The following is an 18,722-nucleotide window of genomic DNA, read 5'->3' as shown; positions in this document are numbered from 1 at the left end:
AGAGAAAGAGGAAGGGAGGGAGAGAAGAAGAGAGGAAAGGAGAGAGAGAGGGAGGGAAGAGGGAAGGAAGAGGGAGGGAAAGAATATGGGCATGCTAGGGCTTCTAGCCACTTCAAACAGACTCCATATGCATGAGCTACCTTCTGCATCTGGCTTATGTGGGTGCTAGGGAACTGAACCTGGGTCCTTAGGCTTTGCAGGCAAGTGCCTTAACCACTAAGCCATTTCTCCAGCCCATAATATTTAATTTTTCTAAAAACATGTAGGTCCAAGATTACAGCTAACTATATTCTTTGCAGAAAGAATGTTTCTGACACATCTTGATAGTTCAATACAAATAGCATCTGGCTCCTAAATTGTCCTAAGGATGTTCAGTCAGCTAAGAAAGGGTTCAGAATGCCGGGCGTGGTGGCGCACGCCTTTAATCCCGGCACTCGGGAGGCAGAGGTAGGAGGATCGCCGTGAGTTCAAGGCCACCCTGAGACTACAAAGTTAATTCCAGGTCAGCCTGGACCAGAGTGAGACCCTACCTCGAAAAACCAAAAAAAAAAAAAAAAAAAGAAAGGGTTCAGAGGCTGGAGAGATGGCTTAGTGGTTAAGGCGCATGCCTGTGAAGCCTAAGGACCTATGTTTGACTTGCCAGATCCCATGGACACAGAAGGTGATGCATGGGTCTGGAGTTCAACTGCAGTAGCTAGAGGCTGTGGTGCGTCAATTGTCTCTCATGTGCACATGCTCTTGCTCTCTCATTTTAAAAAGGCCAGACTGTTGGGCTTGCCACAAAAAGGGGGGGGGCGCTTCAGGCATGAATTATTTGTCTCCCACTGATCAATGACTTTCACCTATGGTCTACCAATTCCCTTAAAAAATTTTTTTTGTTTATTTTTATTTATTTGAGAGCAACAGACATAGAGACAAAGAGGCAGAGGCAGAGAGAGAGAGGGAGAGAGAGAGAGACAGACAGACAGACAGACATGGGGGGGGGAGAGAGGGAGAGAATGGGCACGGCAGGGCCTCCAGCCACTGCAAACAAATTCCAGATGTATGCGCCCCCTTGTGCATCTGGCTAACGTGGGTCCCGGGGAATTGAGCCTTGAAGAACTGGTGTCCTTAGGCTTCACAGGCAAGTACCTAACCACTAAGCCATCTCTCCAGCCCCCCAAATCCCTTTTTTATTATCCGTGATATTATGAATAAATTCCAGAACTTTCTAGGAATTCTCAGCTTTTCAAACATAGTCAAACTGAAAATTTTAATCTCATATCTGCTTCCAAACTTTCCTCCACTACTTCCAGATAGATTTGAGGGGACATGGTTTGTCCTGTTTTCATCTTTTCCATTCAGCATTCTCTGGGTTTGGGGACAGAGAGGAATAAACCCAACTTATGCAATTAGTCTATCTTGCTGTATGTTATGTGAGTAGCCTGGGTAACAGTCTGGATTTCAGTATAGATGGTGTCCCACCTTACTACAACCCTAACACTGGGATACCCCTATAATCCATCCTCCAGTCTCATGCCTGCTTTACTTAGTGTGATGGTTAATTTTGACTACCAATGAGGGCATTTCCAGAAAGGATTAACTATGGGGTGAAGACCTGCTTTGGATGTGGACAGTCCCATCTCATAAGCTAGGGTTGGGTGGAATAAAAGGTGGGAAAAAAGAGCCTATTAGCACAGGTATTCTCTCCCCCTTTACCCTTTTCTCTCTGCTTTCTGGGTACACCATGGAACGAGTTGGTCTGCTCTGCCATGCCCTCCCTGCCATGATGGACAGAAAACCACAAGCCAAAATCAATCCTCCTCTGTTTTTGTTGGGTTCTTTGTCACAGCCATAAACAGTCTAAAGCACATGGCCTGGGAATCCTGCAGCAGTAATGGGTGCCTTCCCTTCCTCTGGATCACAAGTTCCTTGATGCTGAGCCAATGGGGCCATCAATCTCCTTCCAGGTTCTCAGAAGCCAACAACATGAGCCCTTCCCATCCTGCAGGTTTGAGCTGAGGTGCAGCTTCCCATTGTAGGGAACATCTGGCGCTGACCATGGTCTTTCTTGCTGCAGCCCAGACCTACTAGGTACAATGACAGGAAGACCCCTTCCCAACACTCCCACATGGCACCATTCTAACAGTGATGGAATATTTTATTTATCTGTTTGAGAGAGAGAAAAAGAGGCAGATAGAGACAGAGAAAGAGAGAATGGGTGTGTAAGGGCCTCCAGCTACTGCAAACAAAATCCAGACACATGTGCTCCCTTGTGCATCTGGCTTACATGGTTTCCAGGGAATGGAACCTGGGTCTTTAGGCTTCACAGGCAAGTACCTTAACTGCTAAACCATCTTTCCAACCCTACATCTTTCTTTTCAGCAAAAAGAAGAATGGTAAACAGCAGTTTGGCAGATTCTTCTACTTCTTTGTTAGACTGGCTCCTCTTGGTTCACCTGAATTTCCCCAGACAATGCTCAGACAACAGAAAAGTAATACTCAACATCAACATACATGTGACAGTGTTGGCATCACACAGTTGGAGAATCAACTAATCTGACTGCATAGAAATATTTTAGTTTAAATTTTATTTATTTGCAAGCAAAGAGAGACATAAAAGAGAGAGAGAGAGAATGGGCATGCTAGGGCCTCCAGCCACTGCAAACAAACTCCAGATGCATGTACCCCTTGTGCATCTGGCTTACGTGGGTCCTGGGGAGTTGAACTTGGGTCCTTTGGCTTCGCAGGCAAATGCCTTAACCACTAACCCATCTCTCCAGCCCCACACAGAAATATTTTAGACCACTAATTCCCAAAGCGGGGTCCATACTCAAGGCGCCTTTTATTCCACCCAACCCTAGCTTATGAGATGGGACTGTCCACATCCAAAGAAAGAAAATATTACATATAGAAAATTTTACTTAATTATTTGCAGTTTCAAACACGCATGCATGCATACGTTCATTTATGAGTGCACCAGGACCTCTTGTCTCTGCAAACGGAATGTCAGACACTTGCAGGATTCAGCTTTACAAGAGTGGCAGGGGAATTTGAACCTGGGCCAGCAGAATTTGCAAGTACCTTTAACTGCTGACCCATCTTCCCAGCCCTCAAAATTTCAATCTTACAATATTCACAGTTTATATGTTATATGTATGTTTTATATGTATAAAAGTAAAAGGGTAATAAAACACCACACAGAAATGTGCAAGGGCATTTTAATCTTAGGGCTATGTCATTAAAATCTGAAGACTACTAGTTTAGACCAGCAGTTTCTTGACCAGGCAAGTTTTGCTGCATCACTAGTGACATTAGGGAATGTCTGAAGACTTTTTGGTTGGTGAAGAGGGGAGAGGGGTGATGACAAACAGGCCAAGAATGCCTCTAAACATCCTATAATGCACAGGACTCTGCTACCCCTTCCCCCACCAAACAACCCTACTGAGGATGAGAACCTTGTTCCAGAACAATGAGAGGGACAGTGAGGTGGCACTGGCCTCCTAGCAGCCATCCCCTTGTCCTTAAGCCATACAGTATGAATGGGATCCGGCCCACTTCCAGTTTTAGCTCTGACTCACTTAAGCCCATCAACATGATGCCATTCACTGTGCCACGCTGTCTGCTTAGAAATGGGCATGTGATTCAGCCCAAGATACTCAGCTTAATTCCCCTGAGTATAATGACAGATTCAGAGATGTGGTTAAGTTGGTCCAATGAGTAAAACTCAAAACCTGTTCAATGGTGGAGGCACAGAAGCTGCAGGGAGCCATTCCATGTTGGCAAGGGACCAACCCTAGTATCAAGCAGACATGGGGAAGCAGGACAGTCATAGACAGTTTCCACAGTGACACTGTCTAGCTGTTTCAAAGAACCCTTTGTGTTACCTATAATTCAGCCAGTGTGGAGTGAATATTCTATTGCTTACAGATGACAGTATCCTAAATGAGCCTACTCATTTAAAAAAGTTTACTCCTAAACTTTTCAAGAAAGCACTTAAGGCAGTCAGGGCTCCTATGTGCAGTACATTCCAACAGCTATGGGGAAACCTCCTGGACATTAATTTGATTTCTCTCTCAGGGTACTATTGCTTTGGTTAACCATGCTGAAGCCCAGCAAAAATCTCTGGGACATTCCACTGAGAGCAAACATAGAATGGTCTGAAGAGAATAACAGAAAGGTTTTGAAGGACAGTTACTTACCTGTCTAGAAGCAGTCACAGGACACAGTAGGCTCTGAAGTCTTTGCCTAACTTCCAAAACATCTAAAATTAGATTTTTTTAAAACTACTTGTTCCCTTTTATTCAAAAATATGTTCCTGTGGGATAGAGAAATGGCTTAGCAGTTAAGTAGTTGACTGTGAAGCCTAAGGACTCTAGTTTGAGGCTCAATTCCCCAGGACACACGTTAGCCAGATGAACAAGGGGGTGCATGTGTCTGGAGTTCATTTGCAGTGGCTGGAGGCCCTGGTGTGCCCATTCTCTCTACTGCATCTTTCTCTCTGTCTGTTGCTCTCAAATAAATAAAAATAAACAAAATTTAAACAATATGTTCCTGTGCATTTGTATCTTCTTTCATTCTTCCTTTCCAGAGTTGAAATCACATGTTTATTACATAAAGGCATATTTAACCTTTTATCTTTTTATTCTCACATGGCACTTGCTTCATTTTCCTTGTGGACTGATTAGGCACCTCTCCTCCAGTTTACAATAGAACAACTACAACAAACTATATGCTGTTCTTATGGGAATCACAAAGTTATATGAAAATTTAAATTATGGGGCTGGAGGGATGGTTTAGTGGTTAAGGTGTTTGCCTGAAAGACCAAAGGACCCAGGTTGGAGTCCCCAGGACCCATGTTAGCTAGATGTACAAGGGGGCACACACATGTGGAGATTGTTTACAGTGGCTGGAGGCCCTGGCATGCCCATTCATTCTCTCTCTCTCTCCCTCTTTCTCTGTCAAATAAATAAATAATCTTTTTTAAAATTTAAATTATGTACATAAATTATTATTCACCTCAGAGTTTCAAATACTCAAGACAATTTATAAATACCAGATGTTTTCAATAAGAACTCCTGTGTCCTGGGCATGCACTCACTCACACCAAAGTCAAGGCCAATGTGCATTCTTTATTAGGAGAATCACCACCCAACTAGTGATAACCTGGTTCTCACACTCATGGAGTATACACATGTACAAAATGGGCTCTACCAACAAATGATACTGCCAGGTATTTTGCAAGCCTCCTGATATTTGGCAATTCAATTTTTTCTCCTTTGTATCTGCCACTTTTGTACTCATTACTTAAAAAGCATTAGTTGTTATGGCTTATACCTATAACCTCAACATTAGGGAGGTTGAGAAAGGAAGATCAGTGTTTTGAGTTCAATGTTAGCCTGGACTGTAGAATAAGTTCCAGGTCAGCCTGGGCTAGAGGAAGACCCTGTCTCAAATAATAAAAGCCAAACTAAAAGGAAAAAAAAAAAAAAGGCTGGGTGTGGTGGTACATGCCTTTAATCCCAGCACTCGGGAGGCAGAGGTAGGAGGATCACCATGAGTTCAAGGCCAGCCTGAGACTATGTAGTGAATTCCAGGTCAGCCTGGACTCAAGTGAAACCCTACCTTCAAAAACAAAACAAAAAAATTAGCTGCTTTTCTATATATACTATAATTTCTTTTAAGTTTTTATTTGAGTATCTGGCATAATGCTTATGAGATTTTGGTCATGCAAATTATGTTTTCATTCAATTAAAACAAAATAGTTTTGAGTATAGCTGATTCTCCTTAGATGTTACATCCTGTATTCTATTTCATTTGAACAGAAAATGTACAATATCATCCCAAATGGAGAAAAATTCTGGCACTTTCTGAACCTAAGAAGAACCATCTTTCACAAATAGACAGTTCTAAATGAGCATTACCTTATGCCAATATAGTTTCAGACCATCTTAATCTGGAATCAAATTTATAATTCACCAATGAAATTCTGCTTCTCTTATTTGGGAAAATTAGACTACGGCGATACCCCCAACTAAGAAGCATAATCAATTATTCAATCATTTAATAAACACTGTTTGGTATCTGTACCCTGCCTGGCACTACACTTGGGATGGGCCAGTGAAGGACACCAACATAATGTCTATGACTCATGAAACCTCATTCTATTGGACATTTCTTACCGCAATACTATGCAATTAAAATAAATGTCACATATAAGAATATACTAGATAAAATTGGCTAATTTATATTCATAGCCTGGTATAAATTATTCACACATTCTATTTGCTATTTCAAAAATTCTTTAATCAGCTGGGCATGGTGGCTCATGTCTTTAATCCTAGCACTTGGGAGGCTAAGCAAGGAGAACTGCCATGGGCTCAAGGCCAGCCTTGGTTACAAAGTGAGATTCTGCTTAAAAAGAAAAACCAAAAAAAAAAAAAAAAAAAAAAAAAAAAAAAACCACCAAAACCAAAACCAAACTTGTTTAAGCAGTTCAAGTAATTTTTTGTTTTTGTCTTCCTCTGTTTGGTGTTTATGGCTCTGGGGATATAATCCAGAGACTTTCTTTAAGCTAGGCAAGTGCGCTACTACTAAGAAACACCCCTAGTCCTCAGGTAAGTTTATTTATTTGAGGCAGGGAAAGAGGGGGAGGGGAGAAGGGGGACAGAGAATGAGAATGGGGTGTGTCAGAGCTTCTAGCCACTGCAAATGAACTCCAGATGCATGTGTCCCCCTTGTGCATCTGGCTTATGTAGGTCCTGGGGAATCGAACCGAGGTCCTTTGGCTTTGCAGACAAGTGCTTTAACTGCTAAACTATCTCTCCTCCAGCCGCTCAGGTATAAGTTTTGAATCTTCTCTACATTACTCCCCTAGAAAATAAATCTGTGTAATGCTTCAAAGTAACGAAGATCATACTGGTCAAGGAAAGCAAGTGCAGGACGGCACCTAGCAACAGCTTCCATAACGTGAAGGAAGATAATTCTGAAAATATTTGCAGGTTATACCTTTCAAGACCTTAATGACAACATATTCTCATGAAAATACTACTTTGGAGTATGCTGAGAATCCAATGAAGGGCCTCAGGCATATTATAAACACAAGTTCTACCCTGACTCCATACTGACCCTATTCAAAAGGCTATGTAAGTGTGAATTATGATAAAATTAAAAACATGTTATAAAAATGTGACCCAAAGCATCTAGTCCTACACTAACCCTGCAACCATTTAGTCCAGTTATTTCAAGCACTGAGCAGATCTAATTGTCACCCCACTATGCACTGCAGAGGCAGGGCATCCTAACACTGGGACAAACAGTACCCCAAGGCTCATAAAGGCAAATAAGGCCTCACACAGAAGGGCCAATTCAGAGCACTCCAGTATTTTTCTTGATGAGACAGTTTAAATTGAAGAAAAGAAATGGTAGGCCTTATTATTAAGAAATAATAATGTGTGTTTGATATTTTCTTGTTTTAATGATACTAAGGGAGGAAAACAGAAACCCTAAAGGTCTTAACATCTATACCTAGTGAATGAAGTTCACACCTGCAGAAGTGACCCTCGCTAAGAGTTTACTGAAGTGCTGGAACCAAAAGCCTTAAAAAATGTTTTGACTCAGCATCTGGGCTTCCTTTGAGTTCTCCAAAGACAACAAAACACATGTAAGGGTGTTCTGCAAAAGGTAGTAATGACAGGAGACTAGAAAAGACTGTCACCAGATTACTTAGCCAGCTAGCTGTACATTATGCCTCACTGAACTCTGTTCAAAGGGCTTAGAAACTGATTAGCCTTCTTCACTGTTCTTGCCACAACCTAGCATTGAATGGTAAATACATACAGATCAACTAACCATAAGCTGTGCACACACTGCCACTATCACTTGATTTATCACTAAGAAGAAAGAAATACAAAGAGCCTATGCCAGGCATGTTGGCTCAAGCCTAGCATTTGTGAGGCTGAGGTAGGAGGAGTACTACAAGTTCAAGGCCATCCTGGGCTACATAGTGAATTCTGAGCCAGCCTAGGTAAGATCCTATCTCAAAAATACAAAAGCTAGGGCTGGAGAGATGGTTCAGTGGTTAAGATGCTTGCCTGCAAATCCTAATGACCCTGGTTTGATTTCCCAGTACCCATGTAAAGCCAGATGTACAGTGTGTAAGTGTCTGAAAGTAGTTTGCAATGGCTAGAGGCCTTGGTGTGCCCATATGCACACACATACTCTCTCCTGCTCTCTTTCTCACTCTCTTCTCTCCCCTTGCAAATAAAGTTGTTTTTTTTTAAAGAAACTAAAAGAATGAGATCCAATTTAGAAGTGAATATGAAATTACATTTGGTACATACGCTTAGAACCTTGTCCAAAGTACTTATTTCTAGGTTTTACTTCCTGTTCTCTTAAAGGGTAACATAATCTGTTAAAAATGACATTACAGATTTACATAAGAGAATTATTTACTTTGCAAAGACCTAGGAACTTGTCTCTTAAGTGAGACAGAAAAAATAAATACAAGAAATTTAAAGGACTATTGTTGGTATAGTCTTTATTTTTCCAGGATGTAAAATTAATCTTCACCCATTTATAGCTAGTTATACCTAAAATATTTGTATTATTACTAATAATTAGTGATATCATTAAGCCTGTTTAACATTATAGCTTCCAGGGGGCTATTCAATAAACAAAAGAAATGTAACAGTTTTTAAAGGCAAGAGCTCTTTCCTTCAAAAGAATTGAACTTAGCTCTCTGGAAAGATGCCATCTTAACCACAGAGGGGACTGGTTACTTGTAGCAAAACACCACATCTGTTGCCAGCCTAGGTGGGTCACTGGGCTGACAAACTCTAAACACAAGCTGTGCCCTTTTTACACTCAGCTCCTTTCATGGTCTACTCTAAAGGACGCAATTATTTTAGGCTCCTTGTGGATCAATATCCAATTATTAACTCGGAAACATCCTTTTGGAAGGTTTATTTTCTTTCTTGAGTATCTGCAAGCACAGTGATCTCAACTGCTAATGAAGGAACTGGAGCTCATTAAATACCATGGCTTCAGGCACTACCCTAATGAACTACCCACTCTTAATGAGTCCAGGCAGCTACCATGCCCATCGAAGTTTACTCCATCACAAGGGAAATGGCTAGAATCTCCAGCACTGCGAAGGGCACACAGGAAGATCCATCAAGACTGGGCCATCAGTTACATATAGTGAACTTCACTATGTGGTGAGTTGTAACTGCTCCCGTCAGGAACAAATGAACACACACCACCTCAGTAAGATGTTAAAAAATTCAGGGAGACTTCCGGTTAAGATGGCGGCGTAGGTACCACGCCAAAATAGCCTGGGGGGGGAAGACCAAAAAAAACTCAGCAAAATACACACTTTTACTAAAAAGTGAGGTGTATAGGAAGTTGAGGCGGCAGCGGAGAAGTGGAAGAGTTATAGAGCATCCGGAGCCTGCACAGGCGGGAACAGCGGCCCGGGGCGGCTCAGCTACCCGCCGCAACCGCGGAGCGGCAGAAAACCGCCGGACTCTTGGCTCGAGCCGCAGGACAAGCCAGGTGCGGGAATTTCCCCTCACACCGCGCTCTCCGCAACTCGGGAAACGTGAGGGGAGAGTGGCAGTGAGCAACGGAGGGAGGAGCAAACCGCGAGGTAAAAGCACACGATACAACCAGAGCAGCCGCGGCTCCCTCCCCTCCCCTGCCGCCTGAACCCAGCTCCAGCGAACACAGCAGCGGCCCGGGACCCGGCCACGCCAACTTGGGCTGACGGCGGGACCCAAGCAGGAGCAGAATTTGGCAGCAACTTCAGCGGCTCCAGCACCGGTACCAGTGGCCCCAGCAGCAGCGGACCCAGGAGAGCAGCGGCTTCGGGGTGAGCAGCAGCGGTGGACACGACAACGGCAGCTTCAGCAGTGGTGGGGGCTCCGGCGGTGACATCTACAACAGCTGCAGAGGCGGCGGCAGCGACTCAGTTTGCCCCGTAGGAAAAGCAAGTGCCCAGCTCCAGAAATCAGAACAGCAGCCCGACGACCCAGGCAGCAACTTGACTGAGACCACAATCACCCAAGGTAACTGGGATTGCACCAGGGAAGGGTCTCACCTGGTCACAAGCTGACTTGGATACCTCAACAGACCAGAAATCTAAACCTCTTTGTTGATAGAGGATCTGGTCATTATAATAACTACTCTTGCATACATACTCGGGGCTGTTTTTGATGGAATGGGTACAGTGTTTAGCTAAATTTTAGAATCTACCAGTATATTATTCCACTCAGCCTGCTTGAATACTCCTATAGCAGGGAAACTCAACCCCTAAGAACATCTTTGTAGATACTCTGAGAGTCTTAAGAGCCACACCTAATACCTTAAGGTCCTACCCTGAAAATATTTTACACCAAATCAATTGATACAGCTAAGAATACACAGCTAGCTAGAAAATCCAAGCATTAACTTAATCCAAGATGCAAAAATATATACATTATAACACAAGAAACACTAAAAAGCAAGACGATATAAATCTACCTAAAAGTATTAATGCATCAGAAATGTCCTCCAGTGAGAAAGAGTTAGAGGAAATGCCTGAGAAAGAGTTCAAAAGAATAATTATAAATATGTTCAAAGAGGTCAAAGAACACATGAAAACAATCAAAGAAGAAATCAAAGAGGAAATCAAAGAGGAAATCAAAGGAATCAAAGAAGAGGCAGGACACCAATTTAATGAAATAAAGAAGGCAATACAAGACATAAATAGAGAAATAGAAATAATAAAGAAAAACCAGTCAGAATTACTAGCAATGAAGAACACAGTTAATGAAATAAAAAACTCTGTAGAAAATCTCACCAGTAGGATGGATGAGGGAGAGGACAGAATATCTAAGCTAGAAGATCAGGTGGCAGACCTAATGCAGTCCAACAAAGAGAAAAACAAACTTATAGAAAAGTATGAGTGGGAATTTCAAGATATTCGGGACACTATGAAAAGATCCAATATAAGAATTCAGGGCATAGTAGAAGGAGAAGAATTCCACTCCAGAGGCATAGTAGGCATCTTCAACAAAATCATAGAGGAAAATTTTCCCCAAATTGGAAAAGAGGTGCCAATACAGATACAGGAAGCCTTTAGAACCCCAGCCAGACAAAACCCAGAAAGAAACTCTCCTCGCCACATTATACTCAAACTTCCAAACACACAAACCAAAGAAAAAATATTGAAAGCAGTTAGAGAGAAAAATCAAGTTACCTACAAAAGCAAGCCCATCAGGATTACAGCAGATTATTCAACACAAACTTTTAAAGCCAGAAGGGCCTGGAGTGATATATTCCAAGTTCTGAAAGATAACAACTGTCAACCAAGGTTACTTTATCCTGCAAAGTTATCCATCCAAATAGATGGAGAAATAAAGACATTCCATGACAAAAGCAGGTTAAAGGAATATCTGAAGACAAAACCAGCTCTACAGAAAATACTTATAAGGAACCTAGAAAAAACCAGCCATACTCAAATACCAGTTAACAGAAGAGAGCACAGGTAGAACCAGTAACACACACACACACACACAAAAATGGCAAACATAAATACACACATTTCAATAATATCTCTTAATATCAACGGTCTCAATGCCCCAACGAAAAGACATAGATTTGCAGACTGGGTTAAAAAGCAGGATCCTACAATTTGTTGTCTTCAAGAAACTCACCTTTCTACAAAGGATAGACATTATCTTAGGGTGAAAGGTTGGAAGACGGTGTTTCAAGCAAATGGGCCTAGAAAACAAGCAGGGGTTGCTATCCTAATATCAGACAGGGTGGACTTTAGTCCGAAGTTAGTCAAAAAAGATAAGGAAGGTCACTTTATATTGATTAAGGGCACACTCCAACAGGAGGACATTACAATCCTAAACATATATGCACCTAACATGGGGGCTCCCAAATTCATCAAACAAACACTATTAGAACTAAGGTCACAGATAACACCAAACACGGTGGTGGTGGGTGACTTTAACACCCCACTCTCATCAATTGACAGGTCATCCAGGGAAAGAATAAACAGAGAGGCATCTGGACTAAATGAGGTCATAGAAGATATGGACCTAACAGATATATACAGGACATTTCATCCAAAGGCTGCAGAATATACATTCTTTTCAGCAGCACATGGAACATTCTCTAAAATAGACCATATATTAGGACACAAAGCAAATCTTAACAAATTCAGGAAAATTGAAATAATTCCTTGCATTCTATCTGACCACAATGGAATTAAACTACAAATCAGTAGCAAGAAAGGCTATAGAGCATACACAAAATCATGGAAGCTAAACAATACACTACTAAATGATGAGTGGGTCAATGAAGAAATCAAAAAGGAAATCAAAAAATTTATAGAGTCAAATGATAATGAGAACACAACATACCAAAATCTCTGGGACACAATGAAGGCAGTTCTAAGAGGTAAATTTATAGCCTTAAGTGCCTATATTAAGAAATTAGAAAGGTCGCAAGTAAACGACCTAATGCTTCGTCTTAAAGCCTTGGAAAAAGAAGAACAAGGCAAACCAAAAAGTAGTAGACGGGAAGAAATAATAAAGATTAGGGCAGAGATTAATGAAATAGAAACAAAAAGAACAATCCAAAGAATTAAAGAAACAAAGAGTTGGTTCTTTGAAAGGATAAACAAGATTGATAAACCCTTAGCAAATCTGACCAAAAGAAAGAGAGAAGAGACACAAATTAATAAAATCAGAGATGAACAAGGTAACATCACAACAGATTCCAGAGAAATTCAAAAAATTATAGGGACATACTATAAAAGCATATACTCCACCAAGTATGAAAATCTGAAAGAAATGGATGATTTCCTTGATCTATATGACCTACCTAAATTAAATCAAAATGAGATTAATCACTTAAATAGACCTATAACAAACATGGAGATCCGAGCAGTTATCAATAATCTCCCAACTAAAAAAAGCCCAGGCCCGGATGGATTCACTGCTGAATTTTACCAGACTTTTAAGGAAGAGCTAACACCATTGCTTCTTAAGCTTTTCCAGGAAATAGAAAAAGAAGGAATCCTACCAAACTCCTTCTATGAGGCCAGCATCACCCTGATACCAAAACCAGGCAAAGATAGAACAAAAAAAGAAAATTACAGACCAATCTCCCTCATGAACATAGATGCAAAAATTCTCAACAAAATATTGGCAAACAGAATACAAGAGTATATCAAAAAGATCATTCACTCTGACCAAGTAGGCTTTATCCCAGAGATGCAGGGATGGTTCAACATACGCAAATCTATAAATGTAATACATTACATAAATGGGTTGAAGGACAAAAATCACATGATCATCTCATTAGATGCAGAGAAAGCATTTGACAAAATCCAACATCCCTTCATGATAAAAGTCCTACAGAGACTGGGAATAGAAGGAACATATCTCAATATAATAAAGGCTATTTATGACAAGCCTACAGCCAACATATTACTAAATGGGGAAAAACTGGAAGCTTTTCCACTAAAATCAGGAACAAGACAAGGGTGTCCACTGTCTCCACTTCTATTTAATATAGTTTTGGAAGTCTTAGCCATAGCAATAAGGCAAGAGACACACATAAAAGGGATACAAATTGGAAAGGAAGAAATCAAGCTATCATTATTTGCAGATGACATGATTCTATACATAAAGGACCCTAAAGACTCTACTAGCAAGCTGTTAGAGCTAATCAAAACCTACAGCAATGTAGCAGGATACAAAATAAATACACAGAAATCAGTAGCCTTCATATATGCTAACAACAAACACACAGAGGATGAAATCAGAGAATCACTCCCATTCACAATTGCATCAAAAAAAATAAAATACCTTGGAATAAACCTAACTAAGGAAGTAAAGAATCTATACAATGAGAACTTTAAGACACTCAAGCGAGAAATTGCAGAAGACACTAGAAAGTGGAGAAACATCCCTTGTTCCTGGCTTGGAAGAATCAATATAGTGAAAATGGCAATCTTACCTAAAGCAATCTACACATTTAATGCAATCCCTATCAAAATTCCAAAGGCTTTCTTCATGGAAATAGAAAAAACAATCCAAAAATTCATTTGGAATCATAAAAAACCTCGAATATCTAAAATAATACTGAGCAACAAAAAAGAGGCTGGTGGTATCACCATACCTGATTTTAACCTATACTACAGAGCCATAGTAACAAAAACAGCATGGTACTGGCACAAAAACAGACATGTAGATCAGTGGAACAGAATAGAGGACCCAGATGTAAGCCCAAGTAGCTATAGCCACCTGATATTCGATAAAAATGCCAAAAATACTCATTGGAGAAGAGACAGCCTCTTCAGCAAATGGTGTTTTGAAAACTGGATAAATATCTGCAGAAGGATGAAAATAGATTCTTCTCTCTCGCCATGCACAAGAATTAAGTCCAAATGGATTAAAGACCTTAACATCAGACCGGAAACTTTGAAACTGCTAGAGGAAAAAGTTGGGGAAACCCTCCAACATATTGGTCTTGGCAAAGACTTTCTAAATACAACCCCAATTGCTCAGGCAATAAAACCACAGATTAACCACTGGGACCTAATGAAATTACAAAGATTTTGCACCGCAAAGGACACAGTGAAAAAAGCAAAGAGGCAACCTACAGAATGGGAAAAAATCTTCGCCAGCTATATATCTGATAAAGGATTAATATCTAGGATATACAAAGAACTCAAAAAGATATCTAATAAGGAATCAAACAGGCCAATCAAAAAATGGGCTAAGGAGCTAAATAGAGAGTTCTCAAAGGAAGAAATACGAATGGCATATAAGCACCTAAAAAAATGTTCTACGTCACTAGTCATCAGGGAAATGCAGATTAAAACTACATTGAGATTCCATCTCACTCCTGTCAGATTGGCCACCATCATGAAAACAAATGATCATAAATGTTGGCGGGGATGTGGAAAAAAAGGAACCCTTCTGCACTGCTGGTGGGAATGCAATCTGGTCCAGCCATTGTGGAAAACAGTGTGGAGGTTCCTAAAGCAGCTAGAGATTGATCTACCATATGACCCAGCTATAGCACTCCTAGGCATATATCCAAAGGATTCATCTCATTTCCTTAGAAGTACATGCTCAACCATGTTTATTGCTGCTCAATTTATAATAGCTGGGAAATGGAACCAGCCTAGATGTCCCTCAACAGATGAGTGGATAATGAAGATGTGGTACATTTATACAATGGAGTTCTACTCAGCGGTAAAGAAAAATGAAGTTATGAAATTTGCAGAAAAATGGATGGACCTGGAAAGTATTATACTAAGTCAGGTAACCCAGGCCCAGAAAGCCAAGCGCCACATGTTCTCCCTCATATGGGGATCCTAGCTACAGATGACTGGGCTTCTGTGTGAGAATGAAAATACTTAGTAGCAGAGGCCAGTAAGTTGAAAAGGAGACATAAAGGGTGGAGAAAGGAAGGGAGGAGGATACTTAATAGGTTGATATCGTATATATGTAATTACAATGATTGTAATGGGGAGGTAATATGATTGAGAATGGAATTTCAAACGGGAAAGTGTGGGGGTGGGGAGGGAGGGAATTACCATGGGATATATTTTATAATCATGGAAAATGTTAATAAAAATTAAAAAAAAAAAAAAAAAAAAAAATTCAGGACAGCCTGGGCTAGAGTGAAACCCTACCTCCAAAAAAACAAAACAAAAAGAAAGAAAAAAAGAAAAAGAATAAAAACACCTGAGCACAAACTTTTTTTTAAAAAAAGAAAAATAGCTTTAAAAATATATGCAATTTGAAAATATGTCTTACTGGTTTAAAATTCCCAGGAAAGACAAATTTATATAAAATGACTTAATTTAAAAATGCCTTCCCTAAGTGTTACTCTCAAAACCAGTATCAATGGAGACATGGAAGGAAGGATCAAAAGAAAAGAAATGAATGAGAAATTCTTCCTATTTTAAGCAAAATCACCAATGTTTCTAGCTTAGAGAAAATAACTGTTATGCCTATCATAAATAAAAGAGCTCAGAACATTTTCAGAGTTAGCCATTTTCTCAAGTAAGTCATTCCACCACGACTTGTTTGTAATAATAGGGAACTATCTAGACAACAGACCAGGCTGCAATTAAAAGAGTCAGGTCAAGGTAACAGTATCATCTCTTTATGCAAAAACATCCTGTACTTAAAACATTGTGCCAAACCTGAGTTCCTATAAAAAAAAAAAATTCTACTATCTTGAAGACACCAAAAGGACGTCATGGGTCTCCGGCGGTGATAAAAGGAAAAAAAAAGTACTAATATTTAAAAACATCTTCACTGCTGTTTTCAAGAGGGGAAAAACAAATCCCACTCCTATTCTAACCTCCTTATCACATCTTCACTCCACTTTCCCCCAAATGTGTTTTCTCCACGGGGGGGGGGGGTTAAGTGTTTACGGATGGAAGAGTACACACAACACACCTTGCAGGACCCCGCAACATCCCGAGGTCCCCCACCTAAGCCCCCGGTCGTGCGTGGCTGGCCAATGTCCCGGGTCCCCCAGCGCGCGTCCTGCCGCCGGACACCTGCAGCCCTCCCTCCGCGGTCAGCATGACCTCGCGCGCTCACCCCGAGCCTCCCGTCCGCAGGGGCAGGTCGCAGGGACAGGACCGACAGTGCGTGCGGCGGGCCCGGGGAGGACCGGCCGCAAACGCCGGGGTGACGGGCGACCCTCGCGGGATGCGGCCATGGCGATGGGAAAGAGGAGCGACCGACCCTGCCCGGACCCGGACTCGCACCAGGCCGCGGCCGACGCGTTAAACCGGCGCGGGGAGGCCGCAGGGCGGGGCAGGCCGAGCGAGGACCGAGAAGCCCGGGGTTTGGGGGGCGGGGACCCCTTCCCCCCCGGAGACTCACCCGCCCGCGAAGAGGTGAAGCAGCGTGTTCTCCTTCTGCTGCGTGCTCGTCGCCATGGCCGCGCCGGCCGGCTCCGCGGCTCGCTCACGTCGCCGGACGGTGCGCTCCGTGAAGGGGGCCCTCCGGGTGCCCCGCTGCCCTCAGGAAGCCGCCGGCGCTCCCATGCGCGCGCGAGGCGGGTGTGGGGCGGGGGGAACCCCACAGCCGGCTGCCTCCCCCGGCGTACTCGCCGGTCGCTCACCTCGGCCTCGGCGGCGCGAGCGCGAGCCCGGCGCGCGGCCGTCACGTGGCGGAGGCTGGTCCGTGACGTCACCCGGAGACGCGGGCGGGGAGGCGGGGCGCGGCGGGGGTGTGGGGCCGGAATCCGTGCGCTTATTGGGCGAGGGGAGGCTGTGGGCGGGGCTATCTTGCATCTGGGGGAGGGGCGGGGTCAGCCGTGATCAGTTAGTGTGGCATTGGGGCGGTCTGTGCCAGTTGGGGCGGATGGGGTGCAGACTGGTCGGAGGGCTGCTTGGGCCGGGCTCAGAGGCAGCAAAGCCGCACTGGGTGAGGCGTATGTAATTAGGCTTCGCCTTTAAAATAAAAGTTCAATTGTGATATTTACACATGCAAAAAATGCATACAAATGACATGTTACATCTCACACCTCTGCTCGCCGCCCAGCTTAACAGAAAAAAAGCCCCTCCCAGTGCACCCTACTATAATTTTGTGTGTGGTTTTTCGAGGTAGGGTCTCACTCTAGCCCAGGCTGACCTAGAACTCAATATATAGTCTCAGGGTAGCCTCGAACTCATGGCAATCCTCTACCTCTGCCTCCCGAGTGCCGGGATTAAAGGCGTGCGCCACCACGCCTGGCTAATTTTGTGTATTTTTGATCTTTTTTTTTTTAAAGTAGTATGACATACGGTTTGTATTTTACAGTATGCCCTCTAGTCATCTCTAGTCCCGATCAAGATATTCAAACCGATTCTCTCTGCATCTTCTTACTACCAGGCCTAGCTGGCCTGGGCAGGGCCTTCTGGCCTGGTTACCCTGGCAGCAGACTATATCACATGATTTCAACAAATTTCCTCTCGTGGACTTCTACATTTACTTTGTTGACTGTTGTTAATTGTCCTTTCACCCTAGAATAGGCGTTGCCTGAGAGCAGGAACCTTGTTTTGGTGGTCTGGGTTGTTCCTCACAGATTCTACCTGACACGGTACTTGCCACCTAGAATTGCCCAAGGAGCTAATGGATAAATGTCCCAAGTGGAACAGATCATTCTCCTGTCCTCCTCCCCCAAACCTGTTCAACCTCTTCCACTTCCTCCTATACTGGGATACAGGCACCAATGCCAGATGTCTGCTTTCCTGTTTTCTCTTCCCTCTGTCTCTCTGTCATAGCCAGTCACTCACCTCACACTTCTAGCACCTAATATTCTCCGAAGTCATCCCTTTCCTTTTCTCTGTGCTCCCTCCATTGCTGCTAGACATTTCAGGTCTTTCCTCCCCCTTTCCAGAGGACCCAGATGTTCAACACACCAGCCCTTTGTCTTCCCAGATCTGCTGCAAGCAGCACCTTTGAAAGGCCAGGCTGCTAGATGTCCTGTATGTAAATGCAAAATAACTGGAGAAGGAGGGGAATCGTGAGCAAGCACAGCAGCTGGGGAGCCAATCTGTATTTGATAGTGAGGACTCTTTAGAATCAACTCTTAGGCTCAGTCATCCAAAATACAAACACAGTGATTGCTCTAATTAAATCCATTGCTGCCAGGCCTAGAAAGACAGGAAATCGTAGTTCAGTGGTAGAGCGCTTGCTTACCATGCATGAAGCCCTGAATTTGGTCCC

The 18,722-nt window shown here is 42.6% G+C and overlaps 1 protein-coding gene across 1 annotated transcript in view; it reads right to left on the bottom strand.

Annotated features, from left to right (window-relative positions):
• Slc25a33 (solute carrier family 25 member 33) overlaps window positions 1-17,046 on the bottom strand; it is a 44,210-nt gene extending 27,164 nt beyond the window's left edge. Inside the window, exon 1 of the mRNA XM_004657670.3 lies at window positions 16,893-17,046. Within this exon, the coding sequence (XP_004657727.2) occupies window positions 16,893-16,948 (56 nt within the window). The 5' untranslated portion in view covers window positions 16,949-17,046. The remainder of the gene's footprint in view (window positions 1-16,892) is intronic.
• Between the last annotated feature and the right edge of the window lie 1,676 nt (window positions 17,047-18,722).

This window comes from Jaculus jaculus, chromosome 5 (assembly GCF_020740685.1).
Source record: "Jaculus jaculus isolate mJacJac1 chromosome 5, mJacJac1.mat.Y.cur, whole genome shotgun sequence".
Taxonomy (NCBI): domain Eukaryota; kingdom Metazoa; phylum Chordata; class Mammalia; order Rodentia; family Dipodidae; genus Jaculus; species Jaculus jaculus.
The sequence above is the reverse complement of the archived record's forward strand: the minus strand, read 5'-3'. Positions and strand labels throughout refer to the sequence as shown.